Genomic DNA, 16,693 nt, shown 5'->3' on the forward strand with positions numbered 1-16,693 from the left:
TTGGAAATATTTTAATTATAACTCATTCTGTGACTTTATGTTGGGTACAGTAGGGCCCTTCCTTTTTACACAGTGGAATTCCATAAAGTTAACGCTGCTTAGTATTTCCACAGTACCTTGGATCCTCTCGTATCTCAGCAGCACAAAATCGGTAGGAAACTCCAGCATCTAGTCTCCATGAGGTGGACAAATCCCAGGGGTACAGTGAAGGATATTGTCTCTCGGAGACTAAGAACTCAGACCGGGCCCAGGCAGGATTAGAACTCACACCTAATTCCTCATCGTCTGCTTACACGCGAGGCCGCAACACACCCTCCCAGATCTCAGGACACGAGAGTAAAAAATATTTCCCATCCAGAAGCAGCATGGCCCAGTGGCAAGAGCCCGGGCTTGGGAGTCAGAGGACGTGGGTTCTAATGCGGGCTCTGCCACTTGTCTGCTGTGTGACCTTGGACTAGTCACTCCACTTCTCGGTGCCTCAGTTACCTCATCTGTAAAATGAGGATTAAGACTGTGAGCGTCATGAGGGACAGGGACGGTGTCCAATCTGATTACCTTGTATCTACCCCAGCTCTTAGAACAGTGCTTGGCACATAGTACGCACTTAAATACCATTATTATTACCATTATTATTATTAAGGCATCTGTGGACAAAGGAAGAGTCCCATTTTCTTTAGTCAGAGGAAGGTAAAACCAAGTCTAAAGAACCAAACCACGTCTATTTATCTTGATGATGTTGTTTTGTTCTGTTTTGCTTTGTTGTCTGCCTCCTCCGTTTAGACTGTGAGACCGTTATCGGGCAGGGATCGTCTCTATCTGTTACCAAAATCGTACATTCCAAGTGCTTAGTACAGTGCTCGGCACATAGTAAGCGCTCAATAAACCGTTGCCGTGGTTTTCCTCAAAAGGAGGAATTCAGGAGGGAAGATCTGAAGCAATCGAATGGGTGAGAACAGACCCTTCCTTGGGGAAAAACAGGATTTCCCTTCCAGGAAGTAAATGATGGGGGTTGTTTGGTTTCAAACTACATAGAACTGCAAATTAAATAGCCTTTAGGCATCGTCGGTAAGGGCATCCTCAACTTAGAAAGACAGTGCATTCATACATATATACAAACATCCACTATGTGTATGTGTACGTGTGTGTGTGTGTGTGTGTGTGTGTGTTGCAGTCAAGTATGTCCTAAACACAAAAGGTTTGGTGGCCAAATGTCTTCCGACTCAAACCCCAGTCTTTGAGGTAATCCAATCGCGGAAGGCGGTTACTCGAGTATAAACTCCCGGCTTGTTCTTCTCAGCACATTTCTCTCCCCAGCTGACGATTCCCGCCAGGTACCAGATGTCTCTAGAACTGGGGTAAGCCAGAGGACCCCCAGAATCTCCCTAAAAGAGGGAAAAGATGTTCATTAGCCCAACAGAAGCCATGCCTGGTTATTCAGTACGATGCTCTGAACGCAGTCAGCGCTCAATAAATACGATTGAAGGAACGAATGAATTTACACCCTTAGCTCAGGAGAGGGAACGTTCACTGGAACGGGAGATGGGTTTTATACTTTGAGTCCATTCAGTTGGGTGGGTCCAATCAAATTAGCCCGAATCCATCTCAGAGTTTAACGCAGTGCTTGGCACACAGTAAAAGCTTAAATAACATCCATCATCATGACCATCGCCGTCGCCATCAACAGTATCAGACCCATCTGGACGGTGTGGGGACGCATCCTAACTCCCCACAGGAGTCGATCTGAGGTTTTAATTGGGAAACTTCTTTAATCAGTCAGAGGCATTTATTGAGCACCTCCTGTGTGCAGAGCACTATACTAGATTCTTGGGCGAGAACAATAGTGGACAAGGTCCCGTCCTTGAAGAAGTTCACAGGACCGTCAAGCCCGTGAAGTTCATGGAGGAAAAGAGCCCAGACAAGGTCATGACGACTACTGTCATGGAGAAGCAGCATGGCCTAGTGGATAGGGCCCGGCCCTGGGAGCCAGAAGGAGCTGGGTTCTAGTCCCGACTCTGCCACCTGCCCTCTGTGTGACCTTGGCTAGTCACTTCACTTCTCTGGGCCTCGGTCACCTCATCCGTCAAAGGAGGATTCAGACTGCGAGCCCCACGTGTGACATGGACTGTGTCCATTACTTCATATCTAGCCCAGAGTTTAGAAAACTGCCGGGCACACACTAAGCGTTTTACAAATACCAGAAAAAAACCCACTCAGATCTTGATCCAGATCAAGCCCTACTGACATCCCTCCCTGCTCCTGCTATCTGGGCTGCAGCGAGAAGGCTCGGGAGCCCAACCCAATCTGTGACGGGTCAAGAGATTGAACATGGTCAGATCTAGGCCTCGGTCGCCAGCTCAGCCCTGGGCCTAATGTAGGCCTTGCCCCTCCCAACAATTAGCCAGCCAATGGAACAGAAACTTCTCATAATAATAACAATAATGTCGGTATTTGTTAAGCGCTCACTATGTGCAGAGCACTGTTCTAAGCAATGGGGTAGATACAGGGTAGTCAGGTTGCCCCACATGAGGCTCACGGTCTTAATCCCCATTTGACAGATGAGGTCACGGAGGCAGAGAGAAGTGAAGTGACTTGCCCTCAGTCACACAGCTGACAAGCGGCAGAGCCGGGATTCGAACCACGAACTCTGGCTCCCCAGCCCGGGCTCTTTCCACTGAGCCGCACTGCTTCTCTTGGCCAGGAGGTGTTTGGTTTTGGGGTAGGGGGTTTAATGGAACGTGTTAAGCGCTTGCTGTGTGCCAGGCACAGAACTAGGAACGGCGATAGATACAAGGTTATCAGGTTGGACACGGTCCGTGCCCCACGTGGGGCTCACTGTCTTAATCCCCATCTCACAGACGAGAGAACTGAGGCACAGGGAGATTAAGTGGCTTGCCCAGGGTCACACAACCGACGAGTGGTGGAGCCGGGATTAGAAAGCAGGCTTCTTACTCCCGGGCCTGTGCTCCATTCGCTAGGCCAGGCTGTTTTTAAGGTCTAATCTAGAACAAAGGCTAAGAGAAAGTGAGTTTCAAGCTCCCCTCTGATCTGATCATCCGATCTGCCACTTGTCTGCTGTGTGATCCTGGGGAAGTCGCTCAATTTCTCTGTGCCTCAGTTCCCTCGTCTGTAAAATGTGGATTAAGACTGTGAGCCCCAGGCGGGAGAGGGACCGTGTCCAACCTGATTAACCTGTATCTACCCCAGCAGTCAGTACGGTGCTGGGCACGTAGTAAGCACCTGGGCGCTGATCCCGGCTCCGCTGCATGTCTGCTGCGTCACCTTGGGCAAGTCACTTAACTTCTCTGGTCCTCGGTCACCTCATCGGTAAAATGGGGATTAAGAGCGTGAGCCCCATATGGGACGGGGACTGTGTCCAAACTGATTAACTTGCATCTACCCCAACCCTTAGAACGTCGCTTGGTACGTAGTAAGCGCTTAACAGATGCCATAATAATAATCGTCATTATTATCATCATTAACTGATGCCATATAAGGTAAAACCACCGTTTTCCGCATCAGTGTGTCACGTGCCTATCTCGACATCGCTTAAATAGCAAAGATCTTGGGTTTTTGGAGAGGGACAGGCGGGACCTACCTGGCAGGCATCAATTTTTCCTTCCAAGAATCCTGCGCATAGCATCGTGGGTGTCACCAAGCCTTGGTATACATCAGGATGGTTGCATGTGTCCGTGTCGATGATTTCCACCGAGGCCTGTTGAAGATTTGAGGGGCTTGGCCCTAATGAAGAAGGCAGTGGAGAGACGGAAAGGAAACTGAAGGGTGACCCCCCCAAGGGAGAGCCATGAATTAGACTCTCCCATCCACTCTGGGTTGAGACAACCTTTTTAGACTCTCCCGAGTGCTTATCTGGAATAGATTAGCAGCGCGGCTCAGTGGAAAGAGCCCGGGCATGGGAGTCAGAGGTCTGGCTCTGCCACTTGTCAGCTGGGTGACTGTGGGCAAGTCACTTCACTTCTCTGGGCCTCAGTTCCTCATCTGTAAAATGGGGATTAACTGTGAGCCTCACGTGGGACAACCTGATGACCCTGTATCTACCCCAGCGCTTAGAACAGTGCTCTGCCCATAGTAAGCGCTTAACAAATACCAACATTAATAGATTCCCCCAAATGGCTTCTGATTCTCTGTTCAGATGCTGTTTTGCGTGATCCTTATCTCTGCTTGCCACTCTCAACTAGAAGCCAAGGAGACCACCCTGAGCCTGAAAATTGAACTTAACTCTCGCTCTAAAAAAGGCACCGGATGTCACCCTGGAGTGGATCATTAGAGAAGCACCTCAGTCTAGTGGAAAGGACACGGGCCTGGAAGTGAGAGGACCTGGGTTCTAATCCTGACTCCACCACTGTGTGACCTCGGGCAAGCTACTTAACTTCTCTGCCTTTCAGTTTCCTCTTATGCAAAATGAAGATTTAATACCTATTCTCCCTCCTAACCTAGACAGTGAACCCCCATGAGGGATAGGGACTTTACCCTGACTGTCTTTCATCAACAGCAGTGCTTGGCACAGTGTTCGGCGCGTAGTATACACTTAACAGAGATCCAAAGGGATATCTGCGCAGGTCTCCTGGCCCTTTTTGTCCAAATCTGGAAGAAAGAGGAAGGGCACCAGGCTATGAGGAATTTGGAGGGTGGCATGGGAGCAAAGAGCCCCTTGCTCAGACGAGCCCCGATCCCGCTCCTCTGATTCTTCTGGGGCTTCCGGCTTTCTCGAAAAGAATGATGCATGTTTCGCCAGAGGAAGAGGTGAATTTAGCCAATTTAGCCCATTGCTAAATTGGGAGAAAATGGGGGAAACTTCATTCTAGAGTCCCCATCCTTTAGACTGTAAACTCATCGTGGGTGAGGAACGTGTCTACCAAATCTATTGTGTCGTACGCCGCCTCATTTCCCCTTCTCCCACTCCCTTCTGTATCACCTTGACATGCTTCATTCACCCTAACCTCAGCCCCAGAGCACTCGGATACAGATCCGTAACATTTATTCACATTAACGTCTGTCTGCCCCTCTAGACCGTAAGCTCCTTGTGGGCAGGGAGCATGTCTACCAACTCTGTAATATTGTACTCCCCCAAGCACTTAATACAGTGTTCTCCACACAGGCAGTGCTCAATAAACGCTCAGTAGCTCTCATCGATTGAATGATATCCTAGGAGAGCACTCCGGATTTAGCCTGTTCTTCGCCCCGGCCTTTTTTCCAAATTGCCCTGGGATCCAGGCGTCAATCTGTCAGTGGATCGTATTTATTGAGTGCGTATTTTGTGCACAGCCCTGTACTAAGCGCTTGGGAGGGGACACTATAACAATATATCAGCCACGTGATGTGCCAGACAGGTTCCGGCGGGGACTCACCATTCTCGTAAAGGGCCCCCCAGCCTGCCACGAGGACCGTGGTGCCGGCGGAGAAGTTCTGGGTGGCTTCGGGGAGGCAGATCCGGTGGACGTTGTTGATCGCCGGGACGGCCTTGGAGAGCTGCACAACCGCGATGTCATTCTCCTTGGTGATGTCGTTATAATTCTCGTGCAAGATGATGGTCTGGATGCTACGTGGCATGAACGGAGGGTTTAGCACAGTCCCAAAACTGGCCGTCCAGTCATTCGGATTCCTGCTCCTAGAGGAGAGGACGGTACGTCAGATTTCCCGTTCACTGCGGGGCAGGGCCCGGGGCCTGGGGGTTCCATGGCACCTCGATGGTACTGCCCTGCCCTACGTCATTATCAGATGGTGATATTGAAGTAGAGGGGGTGAGGAGAAACAAAGTATCTCCGCGGCCGAGAGTAAAAAGGGGCTTTTTTTTAAAAAAAATAAATAATAGTATCTGTTGAGAGCTTGCTGTGTGCCAGACTAATCCCTGGGGTAGATAGAAGGGTAACATGTCGGACACAAGCCATGTACCCCAAGGGGCTCGCGGGTCTTAATCCCCATTTTACAGATGAGTTAACTGGGGCACGGAGGAGTTACGTGACTTGTCCAAGTTCCCACAGTAAACAAGCAGCAGAGCCGGGACGAGAACCCAGGTCCTTCTGACTCCCAGACCTGGGCTCTATCCATTAGGCCACACAGCTCCTCTCTAAAAGCGCTAAGTTTTATAGAATGTGAGTCTCCTTTCCCGCACGTATTAATGAAACAGCTAATGGTAGTGAGAACCGGCATGCCTTTCGTAAAGAGCACGGGCCCAGGAATCCGGGGACCTGGGTTCTAATCCCGTCTCTGCCACCTGTGTGCTGTGTGACCTTGGCCAAGCGGTTTCACTTCCCTGTGCCTCATTCTCCTCATCTGGCAAATGGAGATTCGATACCTGTTCTCCCTCCCTCTTGGACCGTGAGCTCCACACGGGACGGGGGCCGTGTCAGACCTGATTATTTTGTTTGACTACCCCCGCGCTCATTACAGCGCTATTGTTCTTATCGCTATGGTTCTTGTCTGTCCGTCTCCCCCGATTAGACTGTAAGCCGTCGAAGGGCAGGGACTGTCTCTGTTACCGATTTGTCCATTACAAGCGCTTAGTACCGTGCTCTGCACATAGTAAGCGCTCAATAAATACTATTGAATGAATCACAGTGCTCGGCTCAAGGTAAGCGCCCAACAAACACCGTCGACGGACGGACTGATGGACAGAGTCGAAGGTAGAACCCGACCCAGGCCCCAGAGGCCCCAGAATTCCCCAAAGAGACCCAGGTTTGCGGAAGCGGGTCAGGTCCCAGTGGGGGGCTGTGGCCACGGGGACCGCCGGCCCGGGGCCAGATGTGGGGACCACCACCTAAGGACCAGATGCGACCCCGCCGTCCCCCGAGGCGGGGCGGCCCGGGCCCGGGCGGAGGACGTACGCCTTGAAGCAGTGAGCGGCGGTGATCAGCCACGTGCTGCTGATGAGGGTGGCCCCGCAGCGGTGATGGCCTCTGATCTTCAGACTCGCCTGCCACGGCCAGTCTCCCTCCAGCGCCGTCGTGCCCCCGGAGATCCTGTCGTATGCCAACGTCGACTTGCTGGCCCGGATCCCGCAGCCTGTCAGAAGTCAGGGGTTGGGGAGCAGGGGGGAGCCGTGAGCGTGTTGGCCCCCGCGGAGGCAATCAATTGGGGGCGGTGGGGGTAGTTATAGCATTTATTTGCTATTGTTTTAATATTTGCTATTATTTATTTGCTATTGTTTCAATGAGATGTTCTTCCCCTTGATTCTATTTGTTGCCACTGTTCTTGTCCGTCTCCCCCGATTAGACCGTAAGCCCGTCAAAGGGCAGGGACCGTCTCTATCTGATACCGATTTGTCCATTCCAAGCGCTTAGTACAGTGCTCTGCACATAGTAAGCGCTCAATAAATACTATTGAATGAATGAATGAATTGAGCAGTTACTGTGTGCAGAGCACTGGACTAAGCATATAATAATAATATTTGTTTAAGTGCTTACTATGTGCCAGGCACCTTACTAAGCTTTGGGGTGGACACAGATCAATCGGGTTGGGCACAGTCCCTGTCCCATGTGGGGCTCACCGTCTCAATCTCCATTTTACAGATGAGGGAACTGAGGCCCGGAGAAGTGAAGTGACTGGCCCAAGGTCACACAGCACACAGGAGGTGGAGCCGAGATTAAAACCCACGACTTTCTGACTCCCAGGCCCGGGGTCTATCCAATCCGCCGTGCATTTGGAAGAGGACAGTGTGTCCACCGGGTGGACGTGATCCCTCCCCTCAAGGATCTCAGTCTAGTGGAGGAATTCACAATCAATTATCATCCGTTCAGATTGTATCCACCCTAGTGCTTAGCCCCCAGTGTGCCCTTAACAGATACGACTATTGCTCCTCTATATTCCTCTGGACTGCAAGCTCGTTGTGGGCAGGGAATGCGTCGGTTAGATTGTTAGAATGTACTCTCCCAAGTACTCAGTACACTGCTCTTCACACAGTAAGCGCTCAGTAAGTACAATCGAATGACTGTCTCTTCTTATTAATGAGCACCCATCCAGTGCAAAGCACCGTGGGCCGCTCTTAGGAGAATCCACCAAAAGGAAGATGTGTATTTCCTTCTCGTAATTATCATTATTATTATTACGTAATAATAATGTTGGTATGTGTTAAGCGCTTACTATGTGCAGAGCACTGTTCTAAGCGCTGAGGTAGGTACAGGGTAATCAGGTTGTCCCCCGCGACGTCACAGTCTTCATCCCCATTTTACAGATGAGGTAACTGCCGGCACAGAGAAGTGAAGTGACTTGCCCACAGTCACACAGCTGACAGGTGGCAGAGCCAGAAATCGAACCCATGACCTCTGACTCCCAAGCCCGGGCTCTTTCCACTGAGCCACGCTGTTTCTCTGCAAGCTCATTCCGGACAGGGAAAGTTTCTACCAACTTATATATTGCATTCTACAGTCCTCTGCACACTGGAAGAGCTCAATAAATATTCATTCGTTCAGTTGTATTCATTGAGAGGTTACCGTGTGCAAAGCACGGTGTGCAAAGCACTCGGGAGAGTACACTTTAACAATAAATACACTCACATTCCCTGCTCCACAACCGGCTTACGGTAAATACCGTTTACCGATCAATGGATTGATTTCTTGCCCCGAACAACTAACTCATCAATCCTCAGTTCAAGTTCCCGAGCTGGGACCTGGGAACCTATTTTTTCAGAGCCAAGCCTTTCTCAGACATATTGCGTTGCGGGGGCCAGTGGCGGGAATCGGGTTTCGGCCACCCAGGGATCTCCTCGAAGTTTTGAAGCTTCCGCACTTACTGCTGTTGAGGAGGTTCTCTGCTCCGCTCTTGCTGATTTCTGAAAGACAAGGGAAAAAACTTTTGTTCCACTCTCCATCCCCGCTGATCCGAACACGTTTGACTGGATGGCGGCGGCTCAGGAGAGGATACGATTACGAGCCGGGGATTAGGTTGCAAGATTAAGCGGCTTTGAGCCGTGAGGATAAGCGAGCTACAGCTCAGCTATCTCCAAGAGGCTGAATTTGGTGAAAAGCCTTTCTTTCTGGACGTCGTGAACAAAGAGCTTGGAAAGTTGAAAGGGTGAGAGGGAGGTGTGAGGGTTCTTTAAAGAGACACAACGAAAACCATCCTCCCATTAAAGCCCTGCGGCAGGTAGATGACCTGAGATTGGCCGTGAACCTGGACCCCGACGGGTAAATACGAATTAATGGAATTGAAACGAGACGTCACCTGTGATTCTCAGGGAAGAAGGATCGGGCGTCACGGAGTCTCCATTGCTCTTGAGCATCTGAAGGAGGACGCTGTGGATTCTTGCCTTCATCTGGGCGCTACTGGCCGGCGGGAACTGAAACATCAGCCAGATCTGGGCCATCGAACCTTTAGGGTCCTGGCTGGAAGCCATAAAAACCATCTCACGACAGGGGAGAGACACAGCCTTTCCTAGTTTGGAGGCTGACTGCTACGTCATCTTCTGTATTCTTCAGCCCGTATTCTTTCAGACTCACTTTTCCACTGCTTTATCGCTCCCGGTCCCTCCCTGCCCACCCCCGAGCCCCTATTTGGCCGACGGCGATGGACGAGGGGATCCGAGAGAAGAGACAATGGGGAAACTGTCCCGGGGTCTGTGTCAGGTGAGACAATGGGCTTGATGCAGTCTCAGGGAAGGGAAGGCACAGTCAGAGGACCTGGGTCCTTGAACCCGTCTATCTCGGCGTTGACCTCTCTCCCACATCCTGCCTCCTCATATCCGACAGGAAATTCCTCTCCCCCACTTCAAAGCTTTATTAAAAAAGACATCTCCACCAAAAGGTCTTCCCTAAGCGCTCTTTTCCTTTCCTTCAACTCCCTTCTGCGTCATCCTGACTTGCTCCCTTTATTCACCCTCCCCACCCCCAGTCCCGCCGCACTTCATGCACCTAGCTGTAATTTATTTATTTATATTAATGTCTGTCTCCCTCTCTAGACTGTAAGCTCACTGTGGTCAGGACATTTGTCTGTTTTGTTATTACTGTACTTTCCCAAGCGCTTACTACAATGTTCTGCACTCAGTAAGTGCTCAGTAAATACGATCGACTGCCTGACCGACAGGCATCCTGCTGTGTGATCTCTTAATCAATCAGTGGTATTTATTGAGTGCTTACCGTGTGCTGAGCCCCGTACTGAGCGGTTGGGAGAGTACAAGAAGCGGCGTGGCTCAGTGGAAAGAGCCCGGGCTTGGGAGTCAGACGTCGTCGGTTCCAATCCCGGCTTCGTCACTTGTCAGCGGTGTGACTTTGGGCAAGTCACTTCACTTCTCTGTGCCTCAGTTACCTCGACCCTCAAATGGGGAAGAAGACTGTGAGCCTCATGAGGGGCAACCTTGTATCAACCCCAGCGCTTAAAACAGTGCGTGGCATACAGTAAGTGCTTGACAAATACCATCATTATTATTTAGCAGTAGGTGCTCCGCACACAGTAAGCGCTCAATAACTATGATTGAATGGCTAATAATCATAGTTGTAATTGTGGTGATTTTGTGGACAGCGAATGTATTTACTATTAATATTTTTATTATCACTACGGTGACTACTTATTGCTGATATTACTGCTACTCTATTACAGCTAATACTCTGGCTCCTATACTCCTATTTCTACCACCAACACTCCGAGCCAATCGGTCTTTGACATTCCCTGACCCCCGGGACCGGGGCTGTCCCAGATCACAGAGACGAGAAGCTGGCAGAGCTCTGAGTACATTCACTGATTTAGGGTGCGCACCCCCCCCGCCCCACCTAAGAGTTCAGGCTAAAACTAAATAATAATTATAATAATTGTAGTATTTGTTAAGCGCTGACTATGTGCCAGGCACTGTACTCAGCTCCGGGGTGGATACAAGCAAACCGGGTTGGATACCGTCCCCGTCCCACGGGGGGCTCACGGTCTCAATCGCCATTTTAAAGATGAGGGAACCGAGGCCCAGAGAAGTGAAGTGACTCGGCCAAGGTCACACAGCAGACAAGTGGCAGAGTCAGGATTAGAACTATGACCTTCTGACTCCCAGGCCCGGATTCGATCCACTGATGGCGGTTTCATTAAATGTTTGCTATGCGCCAAGCTCTGTATTAAACTCTGGGATAGGTACAAGATAATCAGGCCAGACACCGTCCCTGTCCCACATGGGGCTCACAGTCTAAAGGAGGGAAAGAAGAGGCATTAAATCACCATTTTATAGATGAGAAATTGCGGCACAGAGCAGTGAAGTGACTTGTCCGGCGTCACACATCAGACTAGCGGCGGAGTCGGGATTAGAACCCAGATCCCCTGACTCCCAGCCCCTTCTACTTTCCACTAGGCCGTACCGTTCCATCCACCTTGCCCGTGAGCAGTTTCCCCTATCTCAGTCACCGCTTAGACCATGGCAGAAGCCTGCTGCCTCTCTGGGTTTCCTCCCTCCCCTCTCCCCGGGAGGATGACGGAAGGGAAGGAGGCAGTATCCGAGGTGTTTCATTTCCCTTCCGTGCCAGGTGGGCCCTTAAAGAGCAGTCTCCGAATCCCCCAGGGGGAGGACGAGGTCCATATCTAGAGTTTTTCTCTTGAAGAGTGTGAGGATCGGGGCGGTGCGAAGGTTAGCCTGCCCCTTCGGCCTGCTGTTCCTTGCATGACTTTACTTACTACAGTTTGATGACATGCGATCGGACGTAGTACCGGTTAATGTTAGAATTTTGAAATGCCACGACCATCTGTTGAAAGAGAAAAGATGTGAGGGATCTCAAACGGCTTCGGGCCCTGATTCTCGGTGGTTGTCAGGAAATGAAATGGGGAAAACAGAGACTCTCAGGAAGAAAACTCAGGCTCATGGCCCTAGGGTAGCTGAAATCAGCATTCCCCACCATATTTGTTCCCTCCCCCCAAATACGGATGTCTCATCTGTCTTTTAAATACCTCTCCGGGGGAGGTGGAAAGGTTGAGGGCTCCCATTCTACAGACGGGGAAATTGAAGCAGAGGAGGTGACCCAGAGAACGGAGTTGGCGCCTCAACTCCCAACGGCTACAAGCTCATTGCGGGCAGGGAATGTCCGCTCTTTATTGTCATATTGTACTCTCCCAAGTGCTCAGTACAGTGCTCTGCACACAGTAAGTGTTCAATAACTGTGACTGACTGACCGACTCAGTGTTGCTCCTGCTGACCCTTGTTCAGAGCATATCACATCTGGTCATCTTGACAGGGAAGAATCCTTTTTCTAACTCCATGTACCACTTGGCCAACACCTTCCTCTGTCATCGACTGGGAATGGAGGGCAATTGCAAGCACAGAAGCAATATCCCGATGGGCAGCTCGTGGCCACGTGGAAAGAGAGCGGGCCTGGGAGTCAGAGGACCTGACTCTAATCCTGGCACCACTACTTGTCTGCTGTGTGACCTTGGGTAAGTCATTTCACATCCTTGTGTCTCATTAGAGAAGCAGCGTGACTCAGTGGAAAGAGCCCGGGCTTGGGAGTCAGAGATCATGGGTTCGAACCCCGGATCTGCCACTTGTCAGCTGTGTGACTGTGGGCAAGTCGCTTCACTTCTCGGTGCCTCAGTTACCTCATCTGGAAAAGGGGGATAAACTGTGAGCCTCACGTGGGACAACCTGATGACCCTGTATCTACCCCAGTGCTTAGAACAGTGCTCTGCACATAGAAAGCGCTTAACAAATACCAACATTATTATTTACCTCGACTATAAAATGGAGTTTCAATAACCATTCTCCCTCTTACATGGCCCCACAGCACCTATGTACATATCTGTAATTCATTTATTTATATTAATGTCTGTCTCCTCCTCTAAACTGTAAGCTCATTATGGGCAGGGAATGTGTCCGTTGTATTGTTATACTGTACTATACCAAGTGTATACCAAGTAAAGCACTCTGCACACAGTAAGTGTTCAATGAATAATAATAATTATGTCATTTGTTTAGTGCTTATTATGTGCCAGACACTGATCTAAGTGCCGGGGTGGAGACGAGCATGTCGGGTTGGACGTAGTCCCTTTCCCACGTGGGGCTCACAGTCTCAATCACCATTTTATAAATGAGGTAACTGAGGCACAGAGAAGTGAAGTGACTTGCTCAAGGTCACCCAGCAGACGAGTGACGGAGCCACGATTAGAACCCGTGACCTTCTGACTCCCAGACCCATGCTCCATCCACTATGCCATGCTGCTTTTCTGGATTGAAAAGCAACCCTCTGTCCAATCAATCAATGAATATGATTGATTGGCTGAGAGGATGAAATCCAAGCACAAAAAAAAACTAGTTCCACCATTGCATGAGGTCAGTACCTTCAGGGAAGACAAACTCATGGATTTCTACACGGGTCCTGTCCTTCCTTCTCCCCGATGTTCTATTACACGTCTCTTCTTGAGGGTGGGAAACCTGTGTCTCCCAACATTTGGCCCAGTGTCTAGCTCTCCAAGGTGCTTAATAAATGCCATCCAACGGCGGAGTGATGGTTCAAAGGTTAGGATTTTGGGGGCGGCATTCGAAGAATGTCGGTCTTACCAGAGTCTCAATTTTCTTGCTCAGCAATGAACTGGCTTCCGAAGTCTGCTTTCCAGCATTCCCGTCGAGATCCACGTCCTGGACTCTAAAGGTGCCTTGGTAATAGAAGACCTTCTTGTCTACGAGAAAAAACGGTCTCAGAGACCAAGATGGAGAAGGTGCCACCTTCAAGCCAGCCTCCCATAAGGGAAGGGAAACCCTCTAAGCGAGAGAGGAAGTCGCCTCAGGGTCGCTCGGGCTAAAGGGCCGGAGCAGAGACCTGGGGAAGGGGGCTGGTAAACTATGAAAGAGTTCTGCCTCCCTGTACCCAAGTCAGATGTCCGACCTGTATTAATAGGGTTTCAGGAGGGGAAGTCATCGTCCCTGGAATAATTGAGGGGAGAGGGAAAAGCAGCCCCTCAAGCAAGCACGAGGTTCGGAGATTCACACGCACTCGGAGATTCACACGCACGTCCATAAGGTGCCATTTTGTTCCTCCGTATGCCCAGGGAAGCAGCGTGGCCTAGTGGCGAGGGCACAGGCGTGGGAGGCAGAGGATTCTGGTTCTACTCCCGGCTCCACCGCTTGTCTGCTATGTACCCTTGGGCAAGTCACTTCACTTCTCTCTGCCTCAGTTCCCTCATCTGTAAAATGGGGATTGAGACTCTGAGCCCCACGTGGGACAGGGACTGTGTCCAACCTGATGACCTTGTATCTACCCTAGTGCTTAGAACAGCGGTTGGCACGTAGTAAGAGCTTAACAAATACCATAATCATTTATCATTATTATCATGTAATAACATCCTAGGGAACAAGAGTGAGTCCCGGATGGGATAGGGACTGCATCCGATCTCCTAATCTTGTAGGATTGGGCTAAGAACTGACAAGAACGAGGTACCGTGAGCAGTCTGGAATTAGAGGAGCAGAGTGTGGTCCCTGGGTTGTAGTAAAAGATGAATGAGGTAAGAGAGGGAAGACTGATGAGTGCCTTAAAGCCTATGCTAAGGAATTTTTTGTTTAATGCAGAGGTGGGTGGGCAACTATTGGAGGTTTTTGAGGAAGGAGGAGATGTGGACTGGACTGGTTTTAGAAAAATGATCCGGGAAGCAGAGCGGAGTATGGACTGGAGTGGGGAGAGGCAGGAGGCAGTGAGGTCAGCAAGGAGGCCGATGCGATAGTCAAGGCGGGATAGGATACGCGCTTGGATCAGTGTGGACGGATAGGAGAGGGTGGTAGTTAGCAACGTCATGAAGGAAGAGGAGAGACGATTTGGTAACCTTGAATATGTGGGTTGAATGAGAGAGGGGAACGTGCCAAGGTTGGGCTTGGGAGACAGGGAGGATGGGAGAGTCTGCAGTCCGCGGTGATGGGAAAGTCAGGGAGAGGGCAGGGTTTGGGTGGGAAGATGAAGGAGTTCAGTCTGCGACACGTTAAGCTTGAGGTGTTGGAAGGACAGCCGAGTAGACATGCGCTGAAGGCAGGAGGAATTGCGAGACTGCAGAGAAGGAGAAAAATCAGGGCTAGAGATGGAGATTTGGGAATCTCCGCATAGAAATGGCGGTTGAAACCGTGGGAGCGAACGAGTTCTCCAAGGGTGTGGGTGAAGATGGAGAATAGAAAGGGACCCAGAACCGGTTAGGGGGTGGGAGGCAGAGGAGGAGCCTGTGGAAGAGACTGAGAAGGAAAGGCCAGAGAGCTAGGAGGAGAGATGGGAGAGGACACTGTCAGCGAAGCTAAGATTGGATAAGGTTCCAGGAGAAGAGGGTGGAGCATGGTGTCAAAGGCAGCTGAGAGGTCAATTGGGTGAATAAGATGAACAGGGTAGGGTAAAGGCTATTGGATTTGACTAGAAGGAGGATACTGAAAACCTTACAGAGGGGTATTTCTGTGGAGCGAAAGGGGTCAAAGCCAGATGGGAAGGGGATCGAGGAGAGAATTGGAGGAGCGGAAGTGGAGGCGATGGGTATGAACCATTCGCTCGAGGAGTTTGGAAAGGAAAGGTAGGAGGCAGCGTGCTCTGTGTTTTTTGCCCGGCCACCTTCCTATTCAGAGAAGCCGATTCAGAGAAGGGGAGAGATGATCTTAGCCAGCTGGAAATAGCCGAAAATAGACGGTGCTCACCAACTGCCAGGTAGTAAGCGAGGAGGCCGATGGTCACGGCCAGCACGGCCAACACGCCGAAGACGATGAGGGCGATCGTCCACGTAGGCCACGAGGTTCTCCCGGAAGCTACGCCCGGTCTGCGAAGGAGGAAGAGGAGACAAATCTCAGGATCGATGAATACGGCACGGAGCAGGGAGTCCTCCGACTCCCGGCTGATCCCGGCTCCGCCACCTTTCCGCTGTGTGACCTTGGGCAAGTCGCTTAGAGAAGCAGCGTGGCTCAGTGGAAAGAGCACGGGCTTTGGAGTCAGGGCTCGTGAGTTCGAATCCCAGCTCTGCCACTTGTCGGCTGTGTGACTGTGGGCAAGTCACTTAACTTCTCTGTGCCTCAGTTCCCTCATCTGTAAAATGGGGATGAAGACTGTGAGCCCCACGTGGGACAACCTGATTCCCCTGTGTCTACCCCAGCGCTTAGAACAGTGCTCGGCACATAGTAAGCACTTAACAAATACCAACGTTATTATTTTTATTCTCTGGGCCTCAGTGATCTCATCTGTAAAATGAGGATTAAGAGTGTGGGCTCTATGTGGGGCAGGGACGGTGTCCAACCTGATTAACCTGTATCTATCCCAGCGCTTAGAACAGTGCTTGGCACATAATAAGTGCTTAAGAAGTACTATTATCGTTACGATTTTTATCATTATAAAGAAAGCAGAGGGGTCGGACAGGGTTCGGTTGGATTACCAATGTGTCTGGGCATCCTATCAAGTCTACCAATCCTTAGAAGAAGTTGAACTTCGACAAAACACCGCATCCTCTATGACTGACATCTGCAGGGGTATAATGCAATCTGACATTTTGACGTTTTTTTTCCTAGAGCATTTTGAGTTCCTCGGGAAAAGATCCTACATAAATGCCAGATACACATTCAGTGATTTTCCACATCCAAACAAAGGAACACATGCGTATTTTGAAAATGAAATTTAGGGTTTGGAATAAGGTTGTACGGGTGCCTTTTTAAAATAACATCAGCGTGGAAATTGAATCGAGCGCACAAGCCAAAAATTGCACCTTCGCTGTAAAATGCTCTCGTCATCAAATATCTCAGTAATATATTCCAAGTGGTGGCTCAATTGATCAA

The 16,693-nt window shown here is 50.3% G+C and overlaps 1 protein-coding gene across 1 annotated transcript; it reads right to left on the reverse strand.

The window, feature by feature from the left end:
• Positions 1-890: 890 nt before the first annotated feature.
• On the reverse strand, positions 891-16,409 carry LOC100081160 (transmembrane protease serine 11B-like protein). The gene is made up of 10 exons (XM_029073695.2): positions 16,362-16,409; positions 15,572-15,716; positions 13,472-13,590; positions 11,599-11,666; positions 9,178-9,338; positions 8,747-8,785; positions 6,843-7,020; positions 5,367-5,626; positions 3,596-3,738; positions 891-1,382 (listed from the first exon to the last, which is right to left on the reverse strand). Exons 1-10 carry the CDS (start codon positions 16,407-16,409, stop codon positions 1,221-1,223), a joined length of 1,323 nt encoding a protein of 440 aa, XP_028929528.1. The 3' UTR covers positions 891-1,220.
• Positions 16,410-16,693: the final 284 nt, after the last annotated feature.

Source organism: Ornithorhynchus anatinus, chromosome 10, assembly GCF_004115215.2.
Source record: "Ornithorhynchus anatinus isolate Pmale09 chromosome 10, mOrnAna1.pri.v4, whole genome shotgun sequence".
Classification (NCBI taxonomy): Eukaryota; Metazoa; Chordata; class Mammalia; order Monotremata; family Ornithorhynchidae; genus Ornithorhynchus; species Ornithorhynchus anatinus.

Excerpts from the sequence above, each read along its gene's own strand:
- LOC100081160 (XM_029073695.2), bottom strand. The coding sequence starts at position 16,409 with ATGTCAGATTGCATTATACCCCTGCAGATGTCAGTCATAGAGGATGCG. Across the intron at positions 9,339-11,598 it reads TCGCATGTCATCAAACTGTA|CCAGGACCCTAAAGGTTCGA; the intron begins GTAAGTAAAGTC and ends TATGGCTTCCAG. Across the intron at positions 8,786-9,177 it reads TTCTTCCCTGAGAATCACAG|AAATCAGCAAGAGCGGAGCA; the intron begins GTGACGTCTCGT and ends CTTGTCTTTCAG.